Raw genomic sequence first — 13,061 nt, 5'->3', positions numbered from 1 at the left:
TACTCATAATTATTTTTTAGTTGATACGTGGAGTATTAATAAGTATCTTCTTATTGTATACCGTAATAATTTACAAACTTTTTTATAAAAAATAATAGTTTTTTTCTCCATACTATAAAAATAGGGTATTATCGATCTGTACCTATGGAAGACTCAAAAATTAACTGACACAAATGAACACTGTTTTGTCAGATGTTGTGTAAAGGATTTTACGTTGTTGTCCTCATTTAAAAAAAAAAATTATTTAATTTTTCAGCTTTTCTCTCTCCTTTCCCCATTCTCTGTGGAAGTGTTCATCAAAATTGACATGAACAAAAATTCTAACAGCCAAATACAAACAATTTTCAATAAATCGTTCTAAAATAAAATTGTAGAACTTGATGGTGATGACAACAAAAGAGTAGAAGACGGTGGTGATGATGTAGGAGGAAGAGAGGAGACAAACTTGTGTGTTTAAAAGATGCATAGTTGATTTGATTTTGTGGTGGTTTCTATTCCGATTCAGTGACGGCCGCTGCGGTGGTGATTGTAAGTGGTGCTTATTCCTATTTAAACTATTGGGTTCTTAACGATGGTGGAGATGGTATTTACGACGATAGTGATGATGATTATATTATCGGTGGTGGTGAGTTTGGGAAAAAAAGAAGGTGATGTGAATAAAATCGTGGATTGAGATAACGTCGGAGAGATGCGAAAAGCTAAAGGGATTTTATGGTGATGGCGTCGGTGAAGGTGAGATGGCTTAAGAGTTTTATAATCGTCGCCGTCTTTTCCGTCTATCTTATCGGTGAGCAGATCTACAACAAAACTTGTTATTTTTTATTGCTAGTTATTTTCATCGTTATTACGTTAACCTCGTTATCAATTATTGTTGGATCAAATGGAGTGGTGAGTTGAGACGAAGATAGGAACGGAGGAGCTGTGATGATTGAAGATTTGACAGTGGCGGCCAAAAAACTTAATTATGTTGTTTTCTGGGTTTGCTTCGTCGGTGACCAGAACTAGAGTAACACTTGTTACTTTTATTGTTATCATGTTAACATCGTTATACACGTTAATATAAATATTATCTATATATCTACTATCTTACCATAAATATTTTCTATGATAATATAAACTTTATCATATCAATTATAAAGTTATCGAGATACAATATGTTTTAACACGATATATTTATAAACTTATTGATATATATTTTGTTATCGTGTTAAACCAATAGATAATCATTTAACTTATCACAATACTATATTATTTATCAGGTAATAAAATAGTTATCTACACAAATCACAAATGTTTTACAATATCCTACGATGAACAGTATCATCAACTTCGAAATGAACAGTGTCATCGACGTCTAAGTGAACAGTATCGATGAGAAACTGAAATAATTAATAAAAAAAATTTTAATTCAATGGCACTTTTGTAGTAAATCAACAGAAAAAGGATATTTTTGGTTTGTAGTTTCTTTATCTTTCATAATTACTTAATTTTGAAATTATCATGTTCTGTAATCTAATTTTTTGGTCGACCGTGTATAAATATTTAATTCACCCTAAAAAATACTCGTACGTGGGGTTGAGGTCAGCGAGAGTCGAGACTCATCATGGGAGAATAATAAGAGTCCACGCGGCGAATCCATCACTACAAGAACACTAACAACTTTCGATTAAAATAATAATTTTACATACACAGAACCAAATAACTTATTGCGCTATTATAACATTATTATTCATTCGTGACTTTATACTTTTGTTTAGAGAAAATGGCAAGCTGGTTGTCTTAGCTGTCCTTGATTCCCTCTGTCTCTTTCCAATGTTCTTTTGTTTTTGGCCAAAGAAAAAAAGATCAATAAATCACTAAATCTACAATATATTTTTTATGATCCGCAATTTCTTACATTTTTTTGTAACTTGATTGTCGAAATTTGAGAGGAACAAAAGTTATAAGGTAATGTAAATGCATAAAACTTGGAATTATTCAATCAGGGTAATAAAGTAATAATCCTTATAATCTTTACCAAAAAATAATAATCTTAACAGCAAGAACAAAGCATAAAATGATAAAATCTGACACCACACCTTGTTATGTTTCTTGTTCTTGAGCAGTAATTAACCACAATCTCAAAAACTGAAGGAAATTAACTTTCTTGCATGTCCAATGAATGAGGGCTCTTCTTCTTCAATCTTCAACTTCGGCTTATTTGGTATACTAACAGGCCTTATTGCAAATAAATGGACTTTACAATTAGCAATGGGCCGGGCCATAAAAATTGAGTTTTGACCGATTAACCTTATGGCGAACCAAATGTAACCAAAATAAACAAACTCATACCAAATTCCCGGTTATGTTTACACAGTCTTCCACTCTCGTCTCTGAGTTAATTTTTTTCCAGCAGAATCGGACTTCCGGCAGCAGGATTCTGAGTTTCTGACTGAGAGAGAGTGTTTAGTTTGTTTAAAAGATTAAATATTTTGTATAGTTAAAACAAAACGGTTTATTGAAAAACTATTTTTGATAAAAACTTTGAAAATTTAGTTTTAAGACAATCTATTTTATAACTAAAACCTTAGTTAAATCAAACGCAAAGAAAAAAAAAAAAAACAGAGAGACGGAATCAGAACGGTGGTGAGATATTTGATCGTGTGATCAAACATGAGTTACAGTTCTGACGGCTTTGGTACGGATGTTCATCGAGCTTGACGGTCTCCAGATCGGCGAGTCCTCTGTGTAAGACATTCACAGAGTTTGCTCAAGAAGAAACAGAGAGACTAAAAAGGAAAAGAAAAGAACAAAGGTGGATTGCGACTGCGACTGCGACTGCGACTGCAAAGAAGAAGAAACGCGCCCCTCTTTTTTTCTCTCCCAACTGCGACTGCGTACAACCTAATCCCATCGTCGATTTCGCCTCTCCGGCAACGGTTCCGTTTACCGGTTGCCGGAGAGGGCTTCTCTCTCCCCCTTTTCTCTCTGTTAGCCTTCTCCGTCTCGCTGTTGTTGTTCTGTTCGTGTCTTGTCCTTGGCTGGCTTTTCGTCTCTTGTTGGTGGTGAGGCGGCGAGTGGCTTTGTTCAAGGGACAGTGTGCCTGTTCTCCCGGTGTGCTCTTGATTTCAGCGCTTGAGGACGGTGTTGTTTCAGAGCTTCTTTTCCGGTGAGATTGGCTTCAGATCTGTCCTCGTGCGGAGTGTCTCTTGCCGGTTCTGGCTGTGGCTCCGGTGAGACGAATGGTGAAGCGGTGTAGCTCCTAGCGGCGGGACCATTCTCCCATCTGAGAAACCGGTGGTGCATCACCGTGTTCTTTAGAAGTCGTCGTTTCCTCTTGTGGGACGGGCTCTGCGACGGTTGCTCGGTGAGTCGGTTCTTCTCTTCTCGGGTCTCTCTGACCTTATTTTTCTCCAGCTCCGGTGGTGATGTTATTGGATCCTGGCAGGGCCGTGCAAACGTGAGGAGAAAAGAAACATTGGCTTGGGGCATATGATTTTGGAAAAAAATTAAGGGGCATATATTTGTTAGTGTCATGTAGTTTATGTTTAGTTAAATATATAAATATTAGTGTTATATAATGTTACAAACTCAAAATACAAAGAAAACTTAGTAAAATAATGGGCTTCTACATTCAAATTTCAAACATGGACTTCAAAATTATTAGTTAATTACCCCAATCAGATGTTGTTGGTCATGATCTTTTCTTTGAACTTAAAGTTCTAAAAAGTTAAAAGACCTATTGAGGTATTAGACTTTTTAAAAACAGTTGAAGATTGCTATCCAAACTCATGCATTGCTTATCGAATATTGTTGACGATTCCAATTTCGGTTGCATCTTCTGTGAGAAGTTTTTCAAAGCTGAAGTTGATCAAATCGTATCTTCGTTCGACTATATCGCAAGAAAGATTGAGTGACTTGGCTATTTTATCCATTGAAAGAGAATTGGTTAGAAACATTGATTTTGAAAGCTTTTTTTGAAAGCTTGGTTAACGATTTTGTGGAGAAAAAAGGAAAACAAATGTTTAAAGACTGATATTATGTTTGCTAGTTTGTTTTTTTTAATGTTTTTTTTATTATATGATGAATGATGATAGTTTAGTTTTGTAGACAATTTTTTTTTTTATAATTAAAGGCATTTTATTTTTATTCGCTTCTGATACTTGGTAAAGTTCGCACGGCTCTGGATCCTGCGGGCATCTCTTTTGGAGGCAAGCCTCGTGGTCATTTGTGGCTCGCTTGGTTTGTTCGTTGCGGTTAGAGACATTGTGGGTTATGTTGTTGGTGGTTAACGTGTCTCCTTCATTGGTGGGCTGTAGAGGGTGGCAGCTTCTCAGCCATGGTTATGGCTTCTCCGTGGCCATTTGTCTTTCTCTCTGATGCGTCGTCTCCGGTTGCTTTAAGGTGGAGTTTTGTTGTTGAAGGTGTCGTCGGTATCGGTTCTTTTTGTGTAGGTGAGCTTCTAGGTGCTTAGGCAAGGTTAGCCGAGTTTGAATAGAGGCGGCGAATAGGTCTAAGTGGCATCGCTAACACGTTGTGCTAGTGTAGAAGTCCATGGTTGCATGTGCGTTTTTGCGTTAGTTCTCGGAGAAGCTGTAGGCTTCTATCTCGAGGTTTTGAGGACGGGCCTCGGATAGTTTACCTCGTGGCAACTACGATGAGGATTCCAGTGCTTCGGTTATGTGGCAACCACGCAAATTTCCGAGTTTCGCGGACTCGGAATCGGTGTTTCATCTCGTAAATTGGCCTTGAACACTTAATAGCGATTTCCGAAGCAATTTGAGTAGTAATGTTGTATTTATTTTCTGTAGATTGTTTTAATCCGCTTCATGTAATCTTTGTAATTCTGTCAAAAATTAAAATAGTATAAAATTTAATCTTTTACCAAAAAAAAAAACAAAGGTGGATTTTTGTTTTCGAAGAAAGAGGGAGAATTATGATTTCTCAGATAAGACAATCTATAGCTGATTTCCGTTGCCACCAAAAAAAACATAAAAATTTACCATATATCTCGTTACCTTGACTTCCAAGCCATCTACACCAGAAGATAGAGACCACGAGTTTGCAGATCTAGATGTTGTGACATGGAGCTTTTTGATGGTTCCTCCATTAACGATCATGATGGTGAATGTAATTGCGATTGCCCTGGGGCTTGCGAGGACTCTGTACAGTCCGTTTCCACATTCAAGTAAAGCTTGTTGGAGGAGTGTTCTTCAGGTTTTGGGTGCTTACTCATCTTTATCCGTTTACTAAAGGATTGATTATGTTTGTGGTCAGGTTTGTTGTCGATTATTGTGTCTCTGATTTGGGTTTTTATTAACCCTCCTTCTGGTAAACGAGACTGGGGGTGTTCGTTTCTTACTCAGCTCAAGGAGCAACAGCGACAGAAAAATTAAAGGTGTAAATGCTTTCGTCCTTCACCATAACAGTTAAAATAGTATAGCTGTTTCAAAACTCTACTTCAAAAATCAAAACGGGCCGACCACTAAACTGAGCTGACACAGTCGCTGAAAATTTCAGCGTTCAATTTGAGCTGACACAAAAATCACAGTGCTCACCGTCGAGTTAGTCACTGGATTTATTATTTTCCATCATAATAGTGTATTTTGCTTGTCGATGTCGAGCGACTAAGAAACGAACACGCCCACTATACGCAGTTTCAGTTTCCTTGATTTAGGGTTTCTCTTTGTTTGTGATACAAGCCTTTTATGTACGAACTCAGAGCTACTTTCCATCTCCTTGTATCAGCTGATTCAGACAAGACGGATACTAAGTTGCAAGTTTGTAAGAAGAAGAGTAAAGGATTTCTTTCACTTTGCAGCTTGTATCAACTTATAGCAATTGAAACAGTCTTGTCAGTATCAGTGTTTTTAGATTATAATTTGTTTCATGGAAGTTTTTGTGAAAGATTTCTGTGGATGTGCATATATATGTGAATACTACTAAACTGAAAAAAGTACCAACTTAAAAGTCAAAACAAAATCTCCACAAATGGATCTGTTTTACAGTTATAATATTAGTAAAAAACCGAAAAAAAAAAAAAAAAACAGTAGCAGGATGAATTCAGAAGCAAAAACAACTTCAATCTCTCTCTGATCCGCTTGCTACTTCACTTCACTATTGACTGACTCTTAAGGAAGCTTCAATTTTTTTTTCTTTTGGACAGATTTGTTATTAGAGAAGTCTTGAGTTGTCAGAAAAACAATAACTGTTAGGAATGTTGTGAAGGGGTGGCAGGGAAGATGTCTGATGCAAACTGCTCGCATCATAGCTTGAAAACATATCTTGAGAGAAGCTAGTGTTACCGACCGTATTAAAATAAGGGTTCTGCTGGAAATCAGAAGAGAATTCATGTGGAATCTTGTTTGAGAGATTAGGATGTTGTAGATCGTTGTTGTTGTTGTTGTTGATGATTTCACTCAACATACATACGTTCCGATCAATACCATGAAGGTCCTGTTTCTGCATCGAGTGATTATTCAACCCGTAGTTATTCACCACAGATGCTTGTGCTGAAAGTAACGGTGAGTAGTCTTGTGTGTTTGACACGTAAGGACGTTGAAAGTTTGTGTTGGTGATGTTGCCCAAACACAAGTTCTGACCAAAACCATAAAGCTCCTGCTGCTGCATCAAGTGATTTTGGTAATTGGTGAGTTGGTCGGAGTGTGAAGCAGACAGTGGGAGTTGTGAGAGAGTAGCATCTCCATGGTTGTACATATACAGCGAGAACTTGCTAGGATTCAAGTGTTGGTTCTGGTTCAGATACGATGGTGTTAAATTCTGATCAACCAAGTTTATGTTCTGTTGTTTCTGCGCCTCAACAAAACGAAGCCTTTCTTGCAAAGTTGAGAGAGTCTGTTCTAAGGACTGATTCAATTGAGAGAGTTGGTGGGGAGAGTAATGATCAAAGTTCGGATACCAATCATGATACTTGACATTCTTCTTCTGCTTCTTCTTCAAATTTGTCTTCCCCTTGTCCTTGTCCTTGTCCTTGTCCTTCTCCTTGTCGAGGAACTCGTGAAGATTGAGGCTCTTCTTGCGTTTTCTTGCCTCTTTATACCTCAAAGCCATGTCTTTCACTGTCTCTCTCTCCTTAGGCCATGTTTTTAGTTCACCGCCTGGTCCATAATAGATGACACAAACCTCAATAGCACAGAGAATCGAAAGCTCCAAAGCTTTCTTGAAGATGGTTTTAAGTCTGTTTGTTAAACTTGTTGAATTACGAGACGAAGAAGAAGAAGAAGAAAAAGAAGCTTGCTTCATCGTGATTTTGCCTTGATTCGTCAAGAAACTAGGTTTTTTTTTCTCTCAAGACTACACGAAGAGGAAGAATTATGGAATTGAATGTGAAAGATGAAACATTGTGAACTCAATGTTATATAGATGCCTTGGTGCCTACGGGAACAAGCATACGCATCGTTGTTAATTACGACGTGTGAAGATCTGCTACGCGTCTACGATTCGATTCGATTTCCATTTTTTTTAGATTTCCTTAATTAATGTCTTGATGGTAGAGACTAAAAAGGGAAACTTTAAGGAGAAAAAAGGAAGATCTGTCTCTACGAAAAAACCCTTAAAGACAGAGAGAGGTTCCGAGAAATTGAAGAAAGAGGTCAACTCTGCATTTCTAGGTTTCTTCTATTTATTTATTTTTGTCATCAATAACTTCTTAAAAATACCCAAGAACATTTAAGTTCTTTAAATGGACGATAAACGACATATATGGATAAATGAACTTCAATTCTTTTACGTTAGTTTATTAATAAGTGTTTCCAAAATTTTAGAAAATGTGTCTCCAATCAGAATATTGTTATATATATAGTTTTGTACAAAAAGGAAATATCTAATAATTAAAATAATACTCCCTCTGTAGTTGTCGTTTAAGGTTTTTTCACACAAATTAAGAAAAAACATTTAATTTTTTGTTTTACCCTTTATTAATATATTTTATAAAAAATTTCATTGGCCAAAACATTAAAACAGTAGGGATAAAACTGGAATTTTCACCAAACATTTGCATTGAAAACCTAAAACGACAACTATTATGAAACAAAATTTAAATTCTAAAACGACAACTAAACTGAAACGGAGGGAGTATGTTCGAAGGGTATATACTCACTCTGTTCATTGCAAAATTACCACTGTAAACGCATCACAATTCGACAAATGTAGTATTATTAGTCGAGTGATTTTGGTAATTGGTGAGTTGATTGGAATGTGAAGCAGACAGTGGGATTTGTGAGAGAGTAGTATCTCCATGGTAAACGCATTATAATTATTAGTCAAGAAAATACACAATAATTGGGAATGTGGAAGTCGACAAAGCAGCTTGCCTTATTAGAGACACAACCATATATAATAGAGTACACAGTTAATGTCAGATCCAATAGTGATCCACAAATCACGAATTTTCAACTCACAACTAGCAATATTCGTTTCTTTGTTAGATGAAAAGTACCAATCATATAAAACGACATTGTGATTGGCAATCACATATAAATATAAATTGTTTATGTCTCATTAATTATATTACTTGATCTTGAATAGTAAAATATTAAGATTTGTCTTGCGATCAAGAAAGATAACATTCTTCTTTGTTGTGTATCTCTGAATGTACTTATTGGATTATGTTATACGTAGATTAATTTGTTGCTGAAGTATTCCACTAGATTCATTTCATACTCCAATTTTATTTATCTAATATTTGATTGCAGTCATATAAAAAAAACTACCTATAGATTGTTTTTCATCATTTAAAAGAGTTTCTAGCTGTAGCTACGGTTTGGAGCAAAAACCCGATGGTATTTCTTTTTCTTTTTTTTCCTTCTCCTGAGCCTGACAATGAAATTTGGAAAATTATGTTTTTTTCTCTTTTATTTGAACCCTTCTTAGGGCCTGACTGGTTTAAACGCAGCGGTTGCGGTTGCGGTTGCGGGAGTTTGCGGAAGCGGGCAGTTGCGGCTTCAAGCGTTATCAAGCGTTTTGAACGACTGGTTTAGCGTTTGAAAATGGGTGCGTTTACGGGAGTTTTATGACTGGTAAACCAGCGGGTGCGGTAGCAGTTAAATAAAAAAATGACCAAAATAAATAAAAAATATTACAAAAAAAAGAAATAAAAACACCAATATATTATTATGATAATATTAGAAAAATTGAACATGCTTAATAATTAAAACCATAAATAAAGTACTAAATAATTATTCAAATATAAATAAATTTTGTAACAAGATAGTACTTTATGCATCTGGTTTAACATCAAGTAATGGGACAAATTGTAAATAACGTTGAATTCAATCAAAAAGCAAGTGAGTTTCTATTCGAGAAAACAAATCGAAAGATATATTCAATCAAAAAGCAAAGCAATACGTAATGAAAAGAAAAAAACGATGCCATGAAAAATATTCAAAAAGTTACACATGAGGTGATGAATGAATAAAAGGATATATGATGCTTACGTTTGGTTATTGATTTTCATCAATTTGGATGGAAGACATTGAGAGAAATAGGGTTTTAGAATATTATTAGGGTTTCTGATGAGAACGTGATACAAAGATGAAAGATTTATATATGATTAATATATATTATAATAATTATAAGTAAACGTTTGATTTTTTTTTTTAAAAAATCCAACCGCTACCGCCCGCAACCGCAAACGCTTGCGGGAAGGAGCTTTTGAAATTCAGCGATTTCGAACGGTTCGAAGCGGTACGGAGCGGTTTCTATGATTGGTACCAACCGCTAACAACCGCAACCGACCGCTAGTAACCGCTAGGAGGGTGCTAGCGGGAGAAGTCCAATCAAGCTCTTAGTCAAACATGAGAGATTTGAGAAGAAAAGTAAGAGATTTCATGACGATATAAAGCGTAAAATCGGGTAAAAATAAAATAAATAGCTGATCTTAATATTAAGAATTTAGTTGCATTCGTTTCTTAATTGTATACGTGTGAACTGAGAACCACAAAATCAGCATTGAATTGAGGTTATTAATTAGTTAATGATTAATTACACGATGGAAAGGTCGTTTTTGCGTATATTTATAATCTCACATTATTCAATTTTTGTACTCTCTCTAACTAGGGATTCATTTCTTACATAAACGTCATGAAATTTTGATTATTAAAAAAATAATGAAATAAATAAAACCAACAAGACCCCATTATAAATATACGCATAAACATTACTTTGTGTATAGATAACATATAAACTAATTTCAAACAAACATAGCCATTAACCTCTCCATTTTTATGTGTTGTTGAAAGAAAGATAGTGGACATATGTTTTCGCATGTGGAAACATCATCCTTAAGCTACGAAATCTTGGATTACTTACAAAACTTCGTCGTTTCGAACTCTGAAAACGTGGCGTCACAACAAAATTCCCTTTCTTCCTCTTCTTATTCATCAGCGACACTCTCTTGCTCCATAACAGAGCAACAATCTCACTTAACGGAAAAGTTATCTCATGTGCGAGGACGATGTAGTTGCGGTGACGTACTGTCGCGGAAGAGGAGAAGGAGAAGTGAAAATACGATGGAAGATAAAGAGTACCAAAGGATGAATCACATTGCCGTCGAGCGTAACCGGAGAAAACAGATGAATCATTTTCTGTCTATCCTCAAATTTTTTATGCCTCTCTCTTATTCTCAACCTGTGAGTTTCTTTCTATCTATATATATATATATATATATTATTTACGTCAAATAGGTTATAAGCAAGGCTAAGCAAATGTTGATACGTTCAGTTAAAAATTAGTTTAGACAAAAAGAGTGTTAAGATTCCCCATTAAAGAGAAGCCGTTAACGGTGGTGATAAATAGTACACTACTTTTCGTTTTTTTTCCAAGTTTTCTCATTTTTTTTCTTTTTGACATGAAATTTTTTAGGTTTATGTTTTAAAAATATGATTCTGTTGTATATTGTTGATGTACTAAAAGTCTAAAACTATAACTTGTAAAAAGAAAACGTTATTAATCTATACTAAAATTAAGCTTTTAAGACTATTGTGCGTTGGGAGTTTTTTTTCAGCTAAAACATTTATTATGTTTTCTATCATTCATTTGAAATACAATTGTTAAACAATTACTAGTAATTTAGGATATTTGATTTTGAATCAATTACTACATAAAATTGCGGATTAATATTTTTTGGGTTTTCCGTTATTTTAATAGAATGACCAAGCATCAATCATAGAAGGGACCATTAACTATCTCAAGAAGCTAGAACATCGTCTTCAATCACTCGAAGCCCAATTAAAAGCTACCAAACCCAATAAATCACCCAACATATTTTCCGACTTCTTCATGTTCCCCCAATACTCCACCACCGCCTCCTCCTCCCCCTCAAGTCACTACCACCACAAGCGACTACCGGCGGTTGCTGACGTGGAGGTTACAATGGTAGAAAAACATATCAACATTAAAGTGTTAACAAAGACACGGCCAAGATTGCTCTTCAAGATTATCAATGAGTTTTACTCTTTAGGTTTAAGTACTCTTCATCTCAACCTCACAACTTCCAAAGACATGTATCTCTTCACGTTTAGCGTAAAGGTAATTTATTTTCTTCCTCTCTTGTTTTAGGGGGAAAATAGATCATTATGATAATATAATTTGTTAGTTAACATAAACTTATATTTAATAAGGCTCATTTAAAAAAAATCAACTATATGCTTAAATAATTGGTTTCTGGATTAGGTAGAGGCAGATTGTCAACTGATGCCTTCTGGTAATGAGATCGCAAATGCGGTGCATGAAGTCGTTAGAAGAGTTCACAAGGAAAGTTAAACTTTGTTTACATATTAGCTACCCTTGAAATTCTATTTTTATAAGTAATCTCTTGTACATATGTATACAAATTATTAACATCCGAATGCAACATTGTTTAACTTTTTTACCAAAAAAAAATAAAAGAAACATTATTTAACTTTTATTTTAGTATTTAGAATCTAAGACAGTGTCTATTATTATTTTCAGAAATATCCAAATATTTAATACAGTACATTATTATGCAATAGCTAATTTTAAGCACAATAAGGTTCGCACACGATGGGCCTTCTCATGCAAAAAATGGGCTTTTGAAACATAATCTCGTAATTAGACCAGTATAACCGGACGCGGATGCGATTCAATTTGGAAGAACCGGATCACGGTTCCTCGAGATGATTGAAATCTCTCGTACGAACGAGCCTCTTTCTACTTTCTACGATTAAACGCTGATATCGGTGACCGAAACATCTGAAGAAGCATGCCTTCATTGAGCCCGATAGTCCAATTTACAAATTTTCTTTAGTAACAAATTTATATTATTCGGATGACTAAATGTCATTTTGAAATAACAATCCAATAAGAAAACATGTAAAATGTAGCATAATAGTTTGTGGTAGTAATGTTGATGTGTGATCTTCTGGATTAATTCGACACATGTTGTTGACAATAGACATGTGATAAAGATATTTGGTAAATTTAAAAAAAGCAATGGATAAAGGTATTTGGTAATGTAACCTTTTTACCTGTTTAGTTATATATTTAAGGGAAATTGTTAAAAATACCCCTTTTGGTGTGTCTCTTTTCAAAAATGCATGTTTTAGATGTCTATTTTCAAAAATGCCCCTTTTTAAATCTGAAATTTTTATAAAGTTTTATTAGGTTTATAAGGTACTTATGGATTGTAACTACTACTTGAAGACTCGATCCAAGTATTTATAAGGTTTTATAAGGTGTTTTTAAAGGTTTTACAAGTTATTTTAAAGGATTTTTAAGGTTTTTCAAAGGTTTTACAAGATATTTTAAAGGTTTTTAAAAGTATTTAAAATGCATTTATAAGGTATTTATAAAGTATTTATAAGATTTTAGATACATAGAAATGTAGTTTGTGTATGTTTTAATAATATTACATATATATTTGGGTAAGTCTTATATTTTTAAGAGCATTTTTTATAAGGTTTTTAAAAAAGGGTATTTTTGAAAAGTGGCATTTTTCCAAAAGCCCTATATTTAAATAAATGTTTTATATGATGGGTGGTAAATTTCAGATTTTTGGTTTTTCTGAAATTATGTAATTAATCATTCATTCGTGTCGTGATCAA

At 34.6% G+C, this 13,061-nt stretch overlaps 2 protein-coding genes across 2 annotated transcripts; one reads left to right on the top strand and one right to left on the bottom strand.

Annotated features, from left to right (window-relative positions):
- Nucleotides 1–6,116: 6,116 nt before the first annotated feature.
- Nucleotides 6,117–7,587, bottom strand: LOC9302738 (agamous-like MADS-box protein AGL75). Its single transcript, XM_002864906.2, has one exon. It carries the CDS (start codon nucleotides 7,240–7,242, stop codon nucleotides 6,154–6,156), a length of 1,089 nt encoding a protein of 362 aa, XP_002864952.1. The 5' UTR covers nucleotides 7,243–7,587; the 3' UTR covers nucleotides 6,117–6,153.
- Nucleotides 7,588–10,010: 2,423 nt separating this feature from the next.
- Nucleotides 10,011–11,865, top strand: LOC9302737 (transcription factor bHLH99). The gene is made up of 3 exons (XM_002866619.2): nucleotides 10,011–10,628; nucleotides 11,146–11,526; nucleotides 11,671–11,865. The coding sequence occupies exons 1-3, from the start codon at nucleotides 10,254–10,256 to the stop codon at nucleotides 11,758–11,760; spliced, it is 846 nt and encodes a 281-aa protein (XP_002866665.1). The 5' UTR covers nucleotides 10,011–10,253; the 3' UTR covers nucleotides 11,761–11,865.
- The last annotated feature ends 1,196 nt before the right edge of the window (nucleotides 11,866–13,061 follow it).

The sequence above is a fragment of the Arabidopsis lyrata genome, assembly GCF_000004255.2.
Source record: "Arabidopsis lyrata subsp. lyrata unplaced genomic scaffold ARALYscaffold_8, whole genome shotgun sequence".
Classification (NCBI taxonomy): Eukaryota; Viridiplantae; Streptophyta; class Magnoliopsida; order Brassicales; family Brassicaceae; genus Arabidopsis; species Arabidopsis lyrata.
This window is presented reverse-complemented; position numbering and strand designations above follow the sequence as displayed.